This window comes from Poecilia reticulata, linkage group LG9, assembly GCF_000633615.1.
Source record: "Poecilia reticulata strain Guanapo linkage group LG9, Guppy_female_1.0+MT, whole genome shotgun sequence".
Lineage (NCBI taxonomy): Eukaryota > Metazoa > Chordata > Actinopteri > Cyprinodontiformes > Poeciliidae > Poecilia > Poecilia reticulata.
This window is the reverse complement of record NC_024339.1, coordinates 9,128,668-9,148,623: the sequence shown is the minus strand read 5'-3', so window position 1 is coordinate 9,148,623 and position 19,956 is coordinate 9,128,668. Positions and strand designations below refer to the sequence as shown.

The following is a 19,956-nucleotide window of genomic DNA, read 5'->3' as shown; positions in this document are numbered from 1 at the left end:
TATATATACACACAAAGAGAGAGAGAGAGAGTTCAGTTTTGTTTTAATTACTACTCTGAATAACGAATATTTCAATAATATCGTAATCATGATTAATCGATTCAGCTCTACTTCTGAGGACTTTTTTCTACTCGCTACCCTTTCAAAAAGGCAAAATTTTTAAAGTTAAGCACCAATTTGTGTTGGTATAAAACATAAAATATTAAAACTTGTAAAAAAACTTCCAAGTTTAGAAAAAATAAGGCGACAATAACATTAAAGTTTTACTGTTTTCCCCCCCAAAAAACCTGATTTATTACTATTATTACTTCATTAAGAAAGAAGAGAACCAGGTAAAGATCATGCAGACTCACCCAAATCCCTCCAGCGACGTGTCGAACTCCACGAACGCCGGCGTGACAGCCGACCCGTGCAGCCGGATGTCGTGGGGCGTCGTCATGGAGACCAGGCACTTGACTCGGGTGAGGGGCACAGTGCTGTCCTCGGCGGAGCGCACCAGGCTGCGGCTGATGCGGTACTGGCCGTTGTCCTCGGCCGGCGTAGTGAAGACGCTGTCGGGGCCGAAGCCCTCCATGGACATGGTCATGCTGTCTGGAATGCCACAAAGAAAACGTCCGATTCAGGCGAAACAACCAGCAGGGCCGAGGTGAAGATCCAACAAGACGGTTAGGAGACTATCGGGATTACACTTCAACAACATCGGATCAGTGGCTCTGAAACATGTTAACGTATGAGCGATCTTTCTGACATTGAAAACCGTTAAAGGAGCAGTATCATGTGCCATTTCATTACAGAATCAAGTACCTATGTTACTTCCAGTATAATAAAAATGCTATATATCAAATATGACTTAAAAGATCTTTTGAAATTGAAATTGGGTCTCTGCCTCTTTGAAAACTCATATTAGAGCTATGAGTTTAAAATTACTAGAAAAAAACTTGTTATTGCAGACGTCAGTCATGACGGTAAATCACATGTTGCTCATTCATAAACTTTAATCAAGAGGTTGGGTGAAGACATACAGCTGAAAGCAGTGGAGATTTCAAGATATAAAACATCCAGAAAACACTGAACTCTGCTTATTTTTCAAAGTCCAACAACAGAGAATGGATTCTAACGCCAGGTGTGAAACTACTTAAAAGCTGTCCACCTGTGACTAAATCAGGCAGGAGCATGTTAATGCCAGCTCTGAGTGGCTCCACAGGGAGCTGTAAGCAAGCAGCCCTAAATCATCCACGGATGTTTACTGTCCCAAAGGGGCCAGAACAAGCTCCTGCACAAAGGTTTAATATTTCACCTTATCCTGGCAACAAAATCCATTATTTATTAAGCATCAGCAGTTGTGACAAAGACAGAATAAAACTAGAGAAGACTTATAGGAGCTAATAAAGCAGACGACAGGACGTGCTCAACCAGAGGCTGTTTGCATGCAGCAGTAATTAGTAGGGACTTAATATCCATTATCAGCTGGGAGGAGACACAATAAGCAATTAGGACCTGCTGAGGAGCCCAGAAAATTACAAACACGACCAGCTGTTGGCAGGAAACAACCCAAAGCCGTCGCATCAGAGTCATGCAGCTCTTTATTTAAATGGAGAGATTATTCACTGGCTTAATGAGCAGCCCAAGAAGGTTTTCTACCAGGAGGTTTCCTACCAGGAGGTTTTCTACCAGGAGGTTTTCTCCCAGGAGGTTTCCTACCAGGAGGTTTCCTACCAGGGGGTTTCCTACCAGGAGGTTTTTTCCCAGGAGGATTTCTAACAGTAGGTTTTCTACCAGGAGGTTTTTTCCCAGGAGGATTTCTAACAGTAGGTTTTCTGTCCGCCTGTCCCAGGCGCCGCAGTTCAGAGGGTTTCCCCAGACGTAAAAATTCCCTGCCGGAGAAATTTACCAGAACGTCAGAACAAACAATAACCAGAAAACACCAGGAGGTGAGGTTTTCTGCCAGGAGGTTTCCTATCAGGAGGTTTTCTACCAGGAGGTTTCCTATCAGGAGGATTCCTATCAGGAGGATTCCTACCAGGGGGTTTTCTATCAGGAGGATTCCTACCAGGGGGTTTCCTACCAGGGGGTTTTCTACCAGGAGGTTTTCTACTAGGCGGATTTCTAACAGTAGGTTTTCCCCCAGGAGGTTTTCTCTTCAAATTTCCTGTCAATTTTAAGCATTTATGGTAATTTATTTGAAGGAATGTGCATGAGACTGGCATAACAACCTGTCATGAAGTGTCATTCGGTAAATAATGACACTTTTACTGAGCTACACATTAAAGTGTCATTATTTACAACTTTTAATGCAAATTTACATTAAAAGTGTCCGTTTAATACAAATTTGTTGACACTTTAAATGTAAAGTTGCATTCAGTGTCATTAATTACAACTTTTAATGCAAAGTAATTTGATAGTCAACTATCACCTCAGAAAATAAGCATTTTTCAAAACGCCTTCAGTGTTTGACTCTAAAGTTTGCATAACTTTCTGCTCTCCTGTCGTTTGCAGAATCAATTTGATTAGGAATATCAGAGAAGAAGAAAAAGAAATGTACTTCTCATGTCTGCGTCGTAGCCGAGGGAGCTGGGCTTGTGGACCCGGTACTGCTTCAGGAGCTTCTTGTCCCAGGCGCCGCAGTTCAGAGGGTTTCCCAGACGTAAAAATTCCCTGAAGGAGAAATTTACCAGAACGTCAGAACAAACAATAACCAGAAAACAATGAGAAATACAAGCATTCTGCTAATTCTTTTCTTTTTTGACATGTTATTTTATTGTTACTGCATTTCTTCATTTAAGTATAGTCTATTATATATATTAGATACAATGCAGAGGTCTGTATATAAAAGGTATTACACCTGGTCAAGAACTGCCGTTGAGTTAAAAAAACAAACAAACATATATAAATTAAAGACAAACTTATATTCTTTCAGCAAATGATCCTTTTAGAGTTGATCAAAGGCATGAAAATTGCAGCAATCCCCTTTTTTTCACTTCCGATACAGAAATCTAAGCCTTAATGGCTGAAACCCAGAAAACTGAGCTGGATAGACTTCACCATCAACACAATCAATAAATGGACTGAATTACAAACATATTTGATAATTCTGCACCAGTACAGCAAACGCAACACTCTTAACGTCTAAGCAAGTCGACTGCAGCCAGGTTTTGTGGTTTTAGTAACAACAAGCATTTCCTATTTATTACAATTAGGCCAAATCAGTGAGATAATCTTCCAACTACAGCAACATCTTTGTGTAACGGCAGTTTTCAGTCACTTGCATGCCTGCTGGCATCTGTCACCTGTCAAAGTGTGGAGTTCGTGACACAAACTCGACCAGATGACATCAGACAGAGAGACAGACTGGCAACAGAAGCAAGTTAAAGTAAGAAACACAGAGACAGTGAGAGAAAACGGGGTAGCAGACACGTTTATTCCCACTCAGCATAATTAAAGCTGGAGAGAGCGAGCAGACAGGCCATATTTACATATAAAAACAACCGACCTCGTGCTCATGAAATAACTTCCCATCATCCCTGAGCCATGACCGCCCGTTTTATTTAACCAGTCAAGCAGGAAATGAGAGTCATATCTAAGCCTCATCATCATCATCAAATCTGGCAGCGCAGACACAACCTGTCATGCCTTCTGATTCCACTTCTCACAATATTTTCATAAAAATACAGCAATGAATTTATTCATGAAGAATAGTAAATTCAATTAGATCCTGTATTGTGTTTCTTTATCTCTGCGAAAAGAGTCAGAACAAAACTTCAGTTATTACAGCTAGAAACAAGAGATCAGGCCTGAAATCTGGGTGTAGTGATGGACCTGAACCTTCAGAGTCACATAAAGACACTTACAAAGTCGGCCTTCTATCACCTGAAGAACATCTCCAGGATTAGAGGACTTATGTCTCAATGAGATCTAGAGAAACTCATCTGTGCATTTATCTTTAGTCACATAAATTACTGCAACAGCGTCTTCACAGGTCTGAATAAAAAAATCAATCAGATCCAGAACGCTGCTGCTGGGGTTCTGACTAAAACCAGGAAGATGGAGCACATCACCCAGTTCTAACGTTCATTGCTTGTTTCATACCTGGTGACTTTATGACGTTTTTACAACATAAAGTATTCCTTCCTATATGTGCTACACATACAACCTTGACTCCATAAATCAGGATTCAGAATGTTTCATTCAGCGGTTGTCGGTGGCGGTACCTGAGTGCAACGGGCTGCAGCGCCTGCGAGGCCAGCCTCTCGAACATCCGCTGCAGCGGCGGGTGCAGCGGGTGGTCTTCATCACCGAGCGCCTGGCTGCAGCGCTGCAGCAGCCGCTGGTGGAGGCAGGCCTCACACAACACCTGCTGGTTCCGCTCGCTGTTCACCAGGAGCTGCAGGATGTTGGCAACGGCGAGCTGGAGGTCGAGGGCATGCTGGAGGAGAAGGTCGAGGTCAGACGTCGGGAGCTGAAGGAAACGCCGTCACCTCCAGGTGCGTACGGTCAGTTTTCTCACCTCGGGTTGGCTCTCGGAGGAGACGGAGGGCAGCAGGTCCAACATGGCCAGAACGGCCCCAGGGTGGATGACCACCATGTCGGACGAGGATGAGAAGGAGGCAGGGTGTGACGGGTTCACCAGGTGGAGTTTGAGGTCCGTCAGGGCTTTGACCGGGGCGGAAGAACCCGACGTGCCGTAGTAACCGTGCCTGGGGCAGAAACAAAACGAGAGATTAGAAGATTTAAAGGAAATCTTCGCCTCTAATTCCACATTTTTATTACTAATATCATAATTACTATTTAATTTTCTTCTTTTTTTCTATTTTTTTTATCTGCTGTGAAACAGGATACTGGGTTTTTCATAAAAGCTTCAATATTGAACTGATTGGTTAATTATCTGCTTTCATTTTAAACATTTCCCACTTTTCTCCCTTTTTGTTTTTAGGCTCAGTATCTATTATCTAATCCTACCCAGGCTTAGCTATCCACATAAAATCCCAACAAAATACAATAAAAATGGCGGTTGTAACAAAAGTTGCACTAATTCATCAAGGCATTGTAATTTATTTTTATTTATCCATCCTCCATTTAGGCATCAAGATTTGAAAATAACAAGTTACTCCAAGCACAATTTTAAAAAGCCTAAAATTTTGTTTGTAATGATTAAACTGTCTATAACATGAGTCAGCAGTTTTCGCGCCAACTCATCCAGAGTAACGGGGTGGAGATGAGGAAATCTGCAGGCTGTGACGTCAAACAGTTAGGAAAAAAAAAGAAAACAAAATTACAGAGCAGCAAATTCCTGCCTGAGGAGACAAGAGTCAGCAGAGAGTGAGGCAGGAAGCTTTTACCACGTGTCAGTTATTATCCGCTACCACAATAAAAACACCCAACTTTACTGTTTAAACAAAATGTCTATGTTTTGAATAAACATCATTTTGGTAATTCTAACTTAGCTAAAACAGGAGAAGTTTTGTCAAGATGAAAAAGTGTCGGGGGCGAACAAAATCTTTCAGAGGGGGGCAAATGGCCCACGAGCCGCACTTTGGACACCTTTGTCCTATATCTTGCTGAAAAGTTACTTTAAATTAGTTTTGTTTAATTTCAAGTCTATTAAGATACTTTAACTAGAAATTAAACCAAATTCACTCGGTAAGGTTTTGTGTTTTTGCAGTGAATGTATTTCTGTCCTACTACTGGAGAAAAAGGCTTAAAACCGGCAGCACAGCTGAAATTGCTCTTAGCATCAACAGACAGGAAATGGGGAGGAAGAGGAAGGGGTGAGGAAGAAGGCAGAAAGCTGTAGCTACCTCTTTCTGGCGAGTGCAGGCGTACCCCACGGTGAGGGCAGCGAGGTTTCATGAGTCAGGCATGGAGGCACCTGCTCTGCACGACTGCATGACCACAGGACACACACACACACACACGGAGAGGAGCACAGGTTCACACACACATTTATGTGCAGCCGTGCAGGCAGCCCAGACCGAGGATGAAGAGCCAGTCAGCACCAATGTTAGAGGAAGAAAGGAGAGAGAAAAGAAGGAAAGAAGCTGTTAGTTGAGAAAAGCTCCAGTTTGGAGAATGTGGACTCAGATCTGAACACGGAGTTTCAGGTGAGTGTAGAAATGACAGAAAGGAAGTTTAAAGGACAGAAACTAGACTTCTTAAAAGCTTCAGCAACAGGTTTCTTGATAAGTTTGCCAACTTATCGCAGCAGCAAATGAGCTTCTGGTCAGTGAGTAAACAGAAGAGCAGCACGACTGAGCAGAACAGAAAAACTGGACCGGCTTCACGCCGACGTGAACTTAACTGAGAAACTAAATATCTACCTCTGCAAAGTCTGAGCAGTTCAAATTATATATGTTTTGTTTTATAAACGACAATATTTTGAAGCCATTTAATATAATGGTGATGGCAAAACAATGCAAGAGCACAAAGATCAATAAACGTTAAATTTTAGTGAACATTTAACTGGAAGGCATTTTAAATATTCAAAATAAATAAACAAAACAACAAAAATAACAAATATAGTTAGTTATAATGTCTGTGTAAATAAAATTGTCCTTCAAAAAAGGAGCAAAGCACCAGACAGAAGAATTTTACCGTCCAGTTTTTGGTAGAAAGAGAGAAAAGAAAAAACTGACAAATCATGCAAACGGAAATTATTGAGCTTGTTTTAAATTTTTCATGCGATCAATTGATTCATTGCTTATTTGAAACAAATAATAGAAGGGAATAGCTGTGTTTGTGTTGGTATTGTGTTGGTATTGTGTTGGTATTGTGTTGTTTGTGCGGCTTATGGGTTTCCACAGTTCGCCCACCTGTCGAAAGAGTCGGTGGCCATCTTGTAGAGGTAAATGAAGAGCTTGCTGCAGTGTTTGAGCGTGGGACAGACGCTGTCTCCAGCGCAGCCTGCGGAGGACGTCTCGTCCTCCAGCAGCCTCTGGAAGGGCTGAGCATTGGACGGGAACACTCCGGTTGGGCCCAGCTTCCTCATGTCGGAGAAACAACCCAGCAGCCTGGAGGAGGGAACGTCAAAACGCTCACACATCATGAAGTCCAAAGATTCACACCGCAAAAACACAAAATATTCACAGGTCATTTTGGTCCAGTGCAAATATCCTATAACACCTCAAGTCACTTTTCAGCAAGAAATATGAGCTTGTTTTAAGATAATAGTGCCTTAATTATTGACTTAAAACAGCCAATCCAGAATGCTGCTGCTGGCGTTCTGACTAAAACCAGGAAGATGAAGCCCATTACCCCAGTTTTAAGTCCTTCCACTGGCTCCCTGTAGCTCAGAGAATAGACTGTAAAATACTGTTGTTAGTTTATAAATCACTGAATGGCTTAGCACCACAACACATTAAAGATCTGCTGTTGTTGTATCAACAGAACCAAACATGGAGAAGCAGCTTTTGGTTTTTATTCTCCACAAATCTGGAAGAAACTTACAGAAGACTGCAAAACAGCCGAAACACTGAGAATGTAGACTAAAAACCCATCTGCTTAGAGTTGCTTTTGAAACATTAGATCTATTAGCTCTACATGGATCTAGTACTTTTTCACCAATATTAAGGAATTACTAACCAAAAACAAGCTCCTTTATCTCGCTGAGAAGTTAAGTTTTGTTTCATTTCAAGTGTACTTGGAACAACACCTAGACCTAGAACTGGACCACTGGGTGAAATTCTGTGTTTTTGCCGTGTAAAAGTAAAAATATATTCCGGCTGTTTGTTGTTTGTTACCTCACAGCATCGGCCAGCTTCTCGTACTGGATTTCGGTGCGGAAGAAGTGCGAGTTGGCCGGCTCGTAGCGCATGGCGGCGGTGAGCGTGCAGAAGACGGTGTGCAGGAGCTCGAAGACCTGGTTCTGGTTGACCCGCTCCCAGCCGTGCCGCGGCGGCTGGCACAGCGAGCGCTCCATGGCCACCAGGAGGGAGGTGATGTACACGAAGCCGCCCACCTTGCGGAACACCGTGCGGGTGCGGTGACTCTCGCGCAGCACGGCCAACAACGCCTGGAGACGGAAAACACAGATCCATCAGGCACCATCAAAATATTACAGGTAAAAGTAAATGAATACATGTTAAAGTATTTAATATGAAGTTAAACAGAAAGCAACTGTGTGTTGTACTGAAGAAGATTTTAATTTGTTGGTAAAATGACAAAAATAAATAAAGAAGGCCATTAATGGTGCGACTACCGTTATTAACTTTTTATTTTCTATAACAGAAATTACTCCTGGATCAGTCGGTTGTAGCAAACAGCTGCTCATACTGAGCTGCGTTCTGGTTCTGCAGGCGGTTTCCTCCTGTTAAAGGAGAGTTTCTCCTCTCCACTGTCGCCACATGCATGCTCGGTATGAAGGATCGCTGCAAAGTTAACAACGACTCAAGCAAACGTCCACTGTCCTGGAGGAGCGAACGCTGCACGTTAATAACTGGATGCAATCTGCTGGGTTTCCTTAGGTAGAAAACTTGTAACCAATTTAAGTAATAAATTAAACTTCACTGCATTATTTAGTAACTAGGATCAATTTGGACTGAATTGAATTTTCTTAATTAATCGGATTTTAAAAATGGCAAATTCTGCTGATTTTTGATTAAACCATCTGTGCCTTTTTTATAAAATAATAGAAATACATTAAAGGATGCACATAAACAATTCAATTGCTTTTTTTTATTATTAAAAAGCTAAAGAGTTTATTGCAACCCTCCCGACCCCACTGAAGGACAAGGGTGTAAGAAAATGAATGAATGAATGAATGAATGAATGGATGGATGGATGGATGGATGGATGGATGGATGGATGGATGGATGGATGGATGGATGGATGGATGGATGGATGGATGGATGGATGGATGGANGGATGGATGGATGGATGGATGGATGGATGGATGGATGGATGGATGGATGGATGGATGGATGGATGGATGGATGGATGGATGGATGGATGGATGGAGTTTATTGCCTAAAATTTTATTAAAAGGAATGCTTCTATGTCACTTTAAGATTTTTATCTGAAATGCAAAATGTCTGCATTTTTGTACATTATTGACATAATTACTGTTTTGAATATGTTTTTTGAGTATGCCCACTCCAGAACCACTCCAATGATTAATCTATCATAAAATTATTTGACGATTTTAATAACTGATTAGTTATGATTTCACTGATTAATCGTTTCAGTCGAAGCGTTCATACAGTCAGGAATCGTGCAAAAAGTAAAATGTGAAACTAGTTCTGTTTACTGTCGCCTATGGCAACCATGAATTGAATGTCTGACTAAAGCTACAGAGCAGAGGAATAGCATGCGCCAGTAACAAAGAAGAAGTAAAACCAGCCAGCTGTTTCCTGCTGCATTAACAAAGTCCTGCTAGTGTCAGCACAAAGTTTTATTAAACCAATCACAGGATGTTGGAGAGTCTTCCTCTAACTTCACACTGGGAAATCACCAGCAGGCTGCAGCTGTGCACTAAAAGTCTGAGTGTGGGGCATTAATTTCACACGCAATGTGGAAGATTAATGCAACAAACCCCTGATAGATTCTTCTCACCTGTAAAACATGAAATGAGGGCTTTCACAGGGTTGAGCCGAAGATTTATACGAATTCTCTCATTTACGGTGCACAAATAAAAGGCCTATTTAAAGCTCCGTGCAGTTTCTTTTTATGGTGATAATTAAAATCCATGATTAGTGAAATTGAAGTAAAATGCTGACAAGTTAATCCAGGCGAAGGCCTCGGAAGGCATGAGATTTACTTCATCTGCAGGGGGAAGGAGTTTAAAAATGCAATTATGCCTGGGAAAATGAGCCGGCCTCTCATCCTGCCAGTGTGTGAAAGTGTGTGTACGGTTCCAGCTTTTATGTGCGCCTAACTCTCAGAGATCCTGCTTTAAAGCAATTACTGTGTGCAGCGCTACAAATGCATATTGATTTTTAAAATCACTCCCTTTCGTGTCTGGACGTTCTTACCAGGATTTACCGACAAGCTTTTGGAGGTGCAGACTTTGTTTCTGCTTGATTCCTTCTGGCTGTATAATAATTAAATTGTAGAAACAGCCTAAAAATCAAAGCTGGAATGAAGACAAACAGTTGAAACCAGACGACGCTGCTTCAGAAGTAATTTTGGTTTAAGGACAAAGGTGAGTAAATACCCAAAAATGATGCTCAAGTGAAAGTAGCTCTACTTCAACTACTTCAAGTATTTGGTAAAATGTGTACTCAAGTACTGAGTAACTGATTAAATTATCAATCATTTAATATTTAAAAATTACATCATTAGATGGAACAAAATATATACATTTTTGTACCATCAGGACCAAAATGACAATAATTTGCATAAGTAACAAAAAATAACAAAGTCAGGCAAGGAAAATGTTTCCAAATCAGTTTCTTTCTTTCAATAAAAAAACTTATGAAACTTTAGCAGAAACTGCAGGTGTGTGTGTGTGTCTGCTGAATTTTTTTTTGTTTAAAACATATTTTACTCAAGTAAGAGTAAAAATACTTCATAATAAAATGACTCCGGTAAGAAGTAAAAAGTACAATGTCGTAAAAATAATTTTTTTTCAAAAAAGTTACTGAAGTAAATGTAATTGATTAAATGTTAACTAGTTACTACCGAACTCTGGAGACGGTTGACCGTTTGTGTTTGTTACCCGCAGTATGTCGGTCTTCAGCTGCAGCTCGCTGGACGGCGCCGAGTGCATGAGGCCCAGCAGCGTTCCCATGTCGTCGTCGCCGCTGGGCGACAACACGAGCTGCTGGATGATGAGCAGGGCGTGTTCCCGACACTGACGGTACTTCACGATGTTGTGGACGCAGCGAGCGCCGCCGAACTCTCTGAACAGAGCTAAGAACGAGAGGGGGGGGGGAAAGAATTAGAAAAATCTTAGTCCTTGCATATAAAATGTTTGATCCACCTGCTTTCTATAGTTTTAGCAGCTGTGATGTCATCATATGATGAAAACAAAGTTATCTTTTGAGGCTCACTTATTACAATATTGGTGTTTCATATCAGTCGATATCGATAATTGCTCACCAGCTTTTTGTTTTAAATATGTGAAATAATGCCAAAGTGGTGGAATGACATTTCCTGTTTTCCACAGTTTTCTCTTCGTAACGTTGTTTTTCATTTTTAAGCAGTTATGAGGCAAAACCTGAAACTGCTGCTGAGCAAATTACTCAAAAGATTGTTACTAGGTAACCAAAACGCGAGACTTAGTAAGTTGCTCATCATGTTGTTGCTAGGCAACCAAAGAGTGAGAATTAATTGATGCCACCATCGTAGCTTAGTTGGCTGTTAGAGGTTGAGCAGCTAAAGCTTTTCTGCTGCCTACATTTCCCAGAATGCTCTGTAGTTCTGGATCAGAGTTCAGTGAATATCCTACGAATTGAATATTATAATATTATAAGATTATAGGATATAATTATAATAGGATTATAATATAATTGATAGACTTGCTGCCTATCAATTACTGTGTATTGATATTGATGATGTGTTTATTGCGATATATATTGTTATTAATATTGTCCAGACCGCCGCTCGCTATTAGCTTAACCAGAGCGCGGCTAATATTTTTAGCTCAATTTTAATCTGTTTAAATTGAAATCTACACACCTTTAAAAATCAGCATTGGTGGCTCAACGCTGCTGGTACTGAATAAGTTTATGTTCAAACAAAATTAGTAAAAGAATATGTCAAGTTAGCCAAAAAACAGTAACACTTCTAATATGCCAACAATGCTTTACTTCAGTGATGTTTATTAAAATAAATAAGCTAGTATATATCTATATATATATTGCAAATGTTCAATAAATTTTTATGAGTTTAATTTTAAATAATGTAAAATTGTATTTAATACATATATACTCGAAACGTTGCATTTTATGGTTCAATTAAATTGTTTATAATAAATAAAGAGGTTAACGCTGCCACAAATTCAATGAGCATAAGTCAGATTATTATGATTTTTTTAACCCAAACATCAACACCTCTTCTTTCTCTAACTATCCTACAGCGAGCTCCTTGATTTTTCTTTCGTCCATCCAAATGTCAAGCACTTGCTTCGATTCTCCGTCACGTCAGAGTGGCAGCTAGCCGCTCCAGGTGCGTAATGCAAATGCAATCAGAGTGAAGAGCTCCCGATGTCTCCCACATCATGACTTCCTCTAATGACGACAAACAGTCACCATCCAGGTCACAGAGAGCAGAGCTGCAGGATGGTTATTCTGGTGACTCACCCAGTTGCTCCAGCAGACTGAGTCACACAAACACACAAACTCATACGCAAACAAGAGGTGTGAGTGAAACCAGCTCTTCAGATTTAACAGATTATAGAAAAATCTTTTCTGATCTCAGTCATCAGGGTTTATAGGGAGGTTAAAGCTGAGACATTTCGTGGTCTGATAGAAAATTAACAACAAGCTGAACAGAACTGCTCTGTGGTGGATGAGGGGAAATAAACAAATGGGAGATTATTTGCAGGGTTAATTAAACACCACAGTTAGTGAGTTTATCAGTCTGAGCCAAAGACGCAAAGACAAACAAACCATGATAACCCAGAATGCAATTATAATGAGAGTAGAGTTCCTGCTAATTACTCATGTTAATAGAGAGAAGGAACGAAAAAATGGAAAAAAGAAACAAACGACCAAACAAATTAACAGAAAGGAAGAAAGTAACAAACAATGAAGAAAGAATGAAGCGAGAGAGAGAAAGAAAAAGGGAGAAAGGAACAAAAAGAGAAAGAAATTAACAATTAGAGAGATAAACGAATGAACAAAAAGATACGAAAAAATTAACAGAAAGAAAGAAAAAAACAAATGAGAGAGAGAAAGAAAGAAAGAAAGAAAGAAAGAAAGAAAGAAAGAAAGAAAGAAAGAAAGAAAGAAAGAAAGAAAGAAAGAAAGAAAGAAAGAAAGAAAGANAGAAAGAAAGAAAGAAAGAAAGAAAGAAAGAAAGAAAGAAAGAAAGAAAGAAAGAAAGAAAGAAAGAAAGAAAGAAAGAAAGAAAGAAAGAAAGAAAAAGGAAAACTAACTAGAGAAAGGAAGGACTGACAGAAGGATGGACATGCTAATAGAGGAGTGGATGAACGGATGGATGGACAGACGGACGCTGACCAGCTCCAGAGGAAACCTGGTTCTCCTGATCCGACTCTGATTCTGTGAACCGGTGGCCGACCTGCTTTGGGTCAGTCAGACGTCCTGCTGGCCTGATTTAAACCCTCCAACCTGCAGCTTTGTGTCTGAATGTTAGTGGAGATTTCACCCCCGGTCTGTGAAATCACCCTGCATGCGCAGCCTGCAGCCTGCATGTGGTGAATTTACCTGCGTTGGTGTTGGTGCTGCTGGAGCCCTGCAGCAGGACCGTCAGCGTCTCCATCACCAGCCAGGCCAGCTGCTTCTGCTCCTCCGCTATCGGGTTGTTCTTACAGTCAGCTGAGCGCAGAAAGACAGAACAAGACAATAAACACCATTAAATTGGCTACACCTTTCCAGGTGAGGGCATCACCTGGAAAGGTTATTACTCATGTTAACATCAATAATTCATTGTTACTGTTATACGTCACAAAATACTGTTTTTAACTGTCTTTGTTAAAACACAAAATCTTACCAAGTATTTTTGCTCTAGTTTCTACTGCAAATACACTTGAAATAAAAACAAAACTAACTTACATAACTTTTCAGACAATAATTTCTTAATATTACTGAAAAAGTGCAAAATATCCTTTTATTACACTTTTTCCCATAAGTAAAATAATCTGCCAATGTAACCAGCAGTTTTTCATCAATATTAAGGAAATATTTACTAAAACGTTACTTATTAATTAAATTTTGTCTTATTTTAAGTGCAGTCAGATATTTTCACTAGAACTAGACTAAAATTTCTTGTTGAGGTTTTGTGTTTTTGCAGTGTAATCTTTGCGGGTGAATTTTTGTCACCTTGGTCGTTGTTTTGCGGCTGCTGTTGCGACACCGGGTCTTTGAGCAAGGCGGCGTACTTGTGCAGCAGGTTGACCATGACTTCCAGCAAGCCGACCTCCCGCAGCACGTCGCTGAACACGGGGTCGTGCCTGGCCAGCTTCAGCAGCGTTCTGACGGCGGTGATGCTGCAGGAGAGCGACGTGCTGGACTTCAGCAGCACGCACACACTGAACAGCTCCTTACACGGCACGTAGTTCAGGCTGAACACCACGAACTCCAGCAGCTCAAAGTACTTGGCCTGGGCCTCAGGCAGCTTGGCCACGCGCTCGGCGAACTGCGACAACGTGTGCTGCGACTCCAGGATGAAGTAGTTGGCCGGCTCGGCGGCGTAGATGTTCCCGATGGCGTCCAGCAGCATGCAGGCCAGGCGGCTGGTTTTGGCTCTCAGGAAGGCGTTCTGCAGCACCGAAAAGGCCTGGATGTTCCGAACTGTGTGACCTGAAGGAGAGACAAGAACAACATATAAACAGAGATAAGAGGGAAAAAAAATATCTGTTTGGGATAAAAAATATTAACTGGGAGCAACAACGAGCAAACGCTGAAGTAAAGGACACGCCTCACTAAGAGAAACAGGAGTGATGATGGAGACTCTTCATGATGTTACATAGAAAAACATGAAGGTTCAGAAGAACGAGAGAGTGAGAGAAAGAAAGAGGCAGAGAGAGGGAGAGAGAGTGAAAGAAAAAAATAAGGAAAGGGAGAAAGAAACCAAGAAAGAAAGAATAAAGACAGAACAAACCAATAAACAAAAAAACAAACTAATTAAAACAAAAGAAAAAAAAATCAAGGATTAAAAACAAAAACGAACAAAACAGAAACAAAAAAGAATAATTAAGCAAACAAAAGCAACAAAACTTAAAGAAAGAAAAAAAACAGAAACTAAGGAGGGAGGAAAGCAACAAAGGAAGAAAAAACAAAACAAAACAAAAACAATAAGAGAAAAAAAGAAGAAACCAGAATGAAAAAGGATCATCAAAAAATGAAAGAAGCTAATCTATCACAGCGGTGGAAACAGACCGAATTACACAGCACATCTACATGTTACTTTTGTCAAAGCCAAGCTAGCATGACTGAGCTACATCCCTCTCCCTTGTTATTTTTTTCTTAATTAAAACTTTTTCATGAACTTATCTAGTTGTCAGTGTTGGTAATGAGTAGCAAAGCATTGCGTCTCTTTTACATATTACACATAGAAATTTAAATTTAGCGGGTTATTGATAATTTAACAGCTAGAATCAATGCTAGTCATGATCAGCGACTAGCTGAAGCGACTCTCCTTCAGCTTTTTGTCCTCCAGCAGGGAGACTGGGGGGAGATCTTGTGGATATGATTTCAGTGTACAGCTAAAACAGGCCTTCACGCTCCACTCTGGGGTTTGTTAAAGCAAACATATAAAACTGATCAACTGTTGGGAATGAGAGTTTTATCCCTCATTTAAAAGCTCTGCAGAACCTGAAGCCTTTTCTGTGAAATGGACCAAAAACGCTCAGCAACTAAAGGTCAAGGGGAAGCAGTTCAGAGGTTCTCATTTGTATTCAGGATGATTGGACGGGCCGTCTCCAGCAGCGTGACGAGCAGCACAGCGTCTGTCAAACAGGTTCAGCTTTCTGGGATCAGCCAAGCATCAAAGTCATTTCCCAGATTAAGATCAGGCTGCGAGATAAGAGCAGGAGGGAAAAACAAAAAGACTTTTTCAAGTTTGGAGCTTTAAGCTAACTAAACAGTCGACAAGTCTAACACCCGCCTGCAAGAACGTCTCTCCATTTAGACGAATGGAAAAGATGAAGGAGCAGTTTCCATGATATCGAGCTTCTGCATGCAGAGCAGCTCTTCCCTGCAGCTTCCCCATCCAGCTCCTTCAGACTAGCCAGCAGCAATCAGCAAACACCTGGTGGAACCGCTGAACTCATTATAAGAGCTATTTCTCAGTCAAAGGCTGGTAAAAACGTTGTTAAAGGGTTAATAGAGGAGTCATGTTGTGATGACTTCCTGAAGACGGAGTTTTTAAAGAGACAGAGGCCCAATTCCAAGGCGGTAATTACAAAGTTGTTCATTGTTGAGGTTATAACCAAAAAACAGAATTTGTCTATTGAAAAGGGCAGAATATGAAGAATATTTTGAAAGCTTTTCTGGTTCCAGCACCGTACCTTTCCCAGATGGTTGTGGGAGAACGAACCCTGGCAGCAGGAAGGGGGCGCCGGTGGTGAGGCCGGCGGGTTTCAGCTCCGTCACCCCGTACGTGCACAGACAGGTGACCAGGTTGACCAGATCCTTCAGCGCGTCTTTAGACTCATCCTCCTTAGCCTGTTCCAGTCTGGAAACAGAAAATAGTATGCATTAGACAATAAATCAGTTATATATATGGTGATAGACACATGATCAAAATCACTAGATAATACATCTAAAAAAAAAAAAAAGAAAAGAAAACATGGCGCTCTTGGTTGTACCTGAGCATGAGGTCGCAGAGGAAGGCGTAACCTTGGCACATCCTGAAGTCGTCCAGCAGCGTCTGCGAAACGTCGCTGGAGTCTTTGAGGAAGCAGGAGAGGCCGGCGAACATCTCCACGATCTCCAGCGGGGAGAGGTCGTCCGACTGCTGCATGTTCTGGACACATGTGGACAGACATTCCTTCTCTGGAAAGAGAAAAGAGAAGGAGGAGAAAACATGGAAGTTATTAAAACCATGTCCTGCTCGTTTTCATCGTGGCTTTACAGGCTGGACAGGAACTCTCTGCTGGTTTCCACCAGCCTTCGTGTGGGAAAAGGTTAAACTTTTCATGAAGGGAAAAAAAAAAAAAGCTGGAAACGTCTGAATGTGGAAAGTTCAGCCATGTCGACCTTTTCAAGGGATTCACTTTTATCCTGCAGGCCTTTCGTCCCCTGAGGTCATTAAAACTGGCTGTTTTTATTATGACTGTCACTTTTGGAGCAAAGAAAAACTTTATTAAACTAAACCAAACTATTCAGTCTGACTTCTAGCTCAACTTTAATCACTAAAGGCGACCCATTAGACCGAGATGTTTCAGGGCCTCTTGTCACTTTAAATCCCAAAACTCAACATTTACACTCAAACATGAAAACTGATGAGCAATTATACAACCGCACATCTTTGAAAAGAAGAAGTGGAGCCTCCTGCACAACAAAAAAATGTCAATTTTGCTTAATATGTCTCCTTTAATTCTTTTTAGATTTTGTAATAAATATTTTGGGCTTTAACTTATATTTTACTGTGTATTCTATTCATGTTGTTCTATTATATTGATGCTGATTTATTTGGTTAATACTTACATTTTTGTGCACTTGGTTTTGCAAAGGACTTTGTTTTGACCCCATTTTATAAAGTTTTACTGCAACAATGCTAACATTGTGTAAACTAATAATGGTCCTACAACACACACGCTCCATTGGATCAAACGTGAATGTCGTACCGTGGATGTATTTGACCACATTGACGCTGAGTCCGTGTCGGGAGATGGTGGTGAGCACCTCGCCTGCGCTCCTCCTCCAGGGCAGGTTGTGAGGAGGGCACCAAGAGGTGATGGCACTGAACAGCAGCTGCAGGTCGTCCTTCTGGGCCAGCTCCTCCGCCGGAGACACAAAGGTGCACAGCTTCACCAGGATCTGTGGACATAAAATGGAGCAAAATAAAAATGAGCGTCTTGCATCATTTAGAAAGTGTTGAAGCACTTTCTTCCTGCAGCTGATTGGGTTAAAAGTCTACACCAGTCTTCATATACCTTCCATTATTTTTCTACAATCAAAATAATTCGCCATGTTTAGGATGCGTTCACACCAGTTGTTTAATCTGGTTTGTTTGGGGATGTGTGAATGCTAATAGAACTTTGATGTGGAACAAAACAGTGAACTTTGGTCCTCATACCATCCTTGGTCTCAGTTCAGTTGAAGTGAACTTTGGTGCAGTTTGAAAGCATTAGTGAACACCAAGCAGAGCAGAGACTGCTCTAAAAGCAGGAAGTGGACTACAACGCAGGGCATTCTGGGTAAATACAACCAAAACGAACACAAGAGGATAGTGCTAGAGTGAAAAATGGCTTGTGTAGAGAAATTCTACAACCACTAAAATCTGACGTCACTCCATTCTTGTTTACATGTCAAGAAGAAGGGAACTGTGTCAGTGTCTTCAGAGGTTTTTGTGTCGTTTCTTTCAATGCTCTTTGGTGCAGCGCCCCCACAGGCGAGGACGAGAATAGGTTTCTTAAAGGGTTTTGTTTATTTTAAGCAGTGCAGTGAGAAAGTGAACAGCAGCTGCTGGAAATGTAACAAATGTTGCCACTTTGGTCCCCAATTGCTAACTTATGGGCGCTGCACCAAGAACCACTGAAGAAGACACTGAGCGCAACTTCCTTCTTCTTGAAATGTAAACAAGACTGGACTGGTTTCAGATTTCAGCAGTTGCAGGATTTCTCTTTTGTCTTTGGTTCATGAGCTATTTATCCTGTTAGCGCTAGCCTCGTGTGTTATTTTGGTTCTGTTTACCCAGAATGCCCTGCGCTGTAGTAGTCAGTTTGCATTTGATCCACCCCAGAATTCACTTCAATCGAACTGAGACAGAGGTTTGTAGGTGTAGGTTTGGTCTGCATCAGTTTGATAGCGCATTCACATCTCCCCAAACAAACCAGACTTTCAAGATGAGCAGACTGGAGTTGGACTAAAGCGGACTAAATGTGGCTGGTGTAAAGCTGAAAGAACCATTTCTTTTTTCCACCTGGACAAAGACTTTCTGGAGCAGCGCTCGGCGGTCGGCCAGTGGCAGCTCTGGCTGAGTGTGGGCCTGGCTCGGAGTCTTCTCCTGGTTGGGTGGGGGTGGTGGCGGCTGCGGGGTGGGGCCCGCTGGGGCTTCGGCCATATGGGGCAGGTCAAAGAACAGGTAGAGGCATTTCACCAGGGTGGAGGGTACGGACATGGTTGTCATGCAGTCCACTGTTTTCTGTTGGGGGCAGACGAAGGACAGAGATGAAGTGAATGCTAATTAAAAAAGGAAAGCGGCTCCTAAATCAGAGCTGAGTGGTTAATGTGAAGCCAGAACTGTGTTTGGGTTAAGATTTCTCATTGAGGTAATTTCAGAAAAATAAAACTGTTCTCATTCCAACACTTTGTCAAAAACGTCAAAACAGAAGCATATTAAATTTTAAACAATAAATTATATATTTGTTACATTTTACAAGTCAATAGTTCTGAAATATAAAGAAAAAATTTCTGAATTTTTCTCCTTTATGTTGGTTTCTTTTACTTGGACCAAAATGGTAAGAGAACAATTTTACATGTAATTTCTTTAAACTAGAGCTGCAACTCACTACTGTTTTCAAAATCAATTCTGACAATTAATCTGGCAGGAAAAAATGCCTTTTTATACAATATTAAATATACATTAAAAAGTGCAAATAAATAATGACATTTATAAGAATTTAATTATTTATTTTATATTTCAAATAAGAAAATAAACACTTTATTGCCTAAAATACAACACCATTAGCTGGTGAAGTTAATCCTAGGTCACTTGAGGAGGTTTGGCTAAAACATATTTACAGACAAAGGTGTTTTCTTTTACATATTTTTTTGTACAATTTTGGCTTAATTATTGCTCTGAATATATTGTTAATTTCACCAAATGGCCTTTATATACAACAGTTAATGATTAATCAATAGTTGACAATTATTTCAGTAATCGATTCATCACAATTAATCTAATTATATCAGTCCTACTTTAAACTTCAACAACATTAGCATTGAATTGTTTTTACTACTTACACAAAAGGACTTAGTATTTACAATTTAATTCAGTTTATACAGTTTATTCTGTTTATTATCACAAAAAATGTCTCAAGGCACTTTATAAAAAACATTTTTTCAATTCAATTACTTCCTGCCATGCAGCATCCTGCATGGCTGGTTATTGGAACAAAATAAAAGTTTATCACAGCAAATTATGAGAAGAAGGTTATTCAAAACTGACCAATAA

General features: G+C 40.7%; 1 protein-coding gene across 5 annotated transcripts in view; it reads right to left on the bottom strand.

The window, feature by feature from the left end:
* wdfy3 (WD repeat and FYVE domain containing 3) overlaps positions 1-19,956 on the bottom strand; it is a 92,741-nt gene that overhangs the window by 46,889 nt on the left and 25,896 nt on the right. For 4 of the 5 annotated variants that reach the window (XM_017306700.1, XM_017306698.1, XM_017306699.1 and 1 more), the window contains exons 5-18: positions 18,703-18,924; positions 17,405-17,597; positions 16,424-16,610; positions 16,124-16,290; positions 13,935-14,414; positions 13,320-13,430; positions 10,649-10,842; positions 7,734-8,005; positions 6,807-7,004; positions 5,796-5,879; positions 4,505-4,694; positions 4,209-4,423; positions 2,543-2,655; positions 354-591 (exon numbers count right to left, since the gene is read on the bottom strand). In XM_017306700.1, the coding sequence (XP_017162189.1) occupies positions 354-591; positions 2,543-2,655; positions 4,209-4,423; positions 4,505-4,694; positions 5,796-5,879; positions 6,807-7,004; positions 7,734-8,005; positions 10,649-10,842; positions 13,320-13,430; positions 13,935-14,414; positions 16,124-16,290; positions 16,424-16,610; positions 17,405-17,597; positions 18,703-18,924 (2,864 nt within the window). The remainder of the gene's footprint in view (positions 1-353; positions 592-2,542; positions 2,656-4,208; positions 4,424-4,504; positions 4,695-5,795; positions 5,880-6,806; positions 7,005-7,733; positions 8,006-10,648; positions 10,843-13,319; positions 13,431-13,934; positions 14,415-16,123; positions 16,291-16,423; positions 16,611-17,404; positions 17,598-18,702; positions 18,925-19,956) is intronic. The other variant, XM_017306701.1, reaches the window with a different exon arrangement.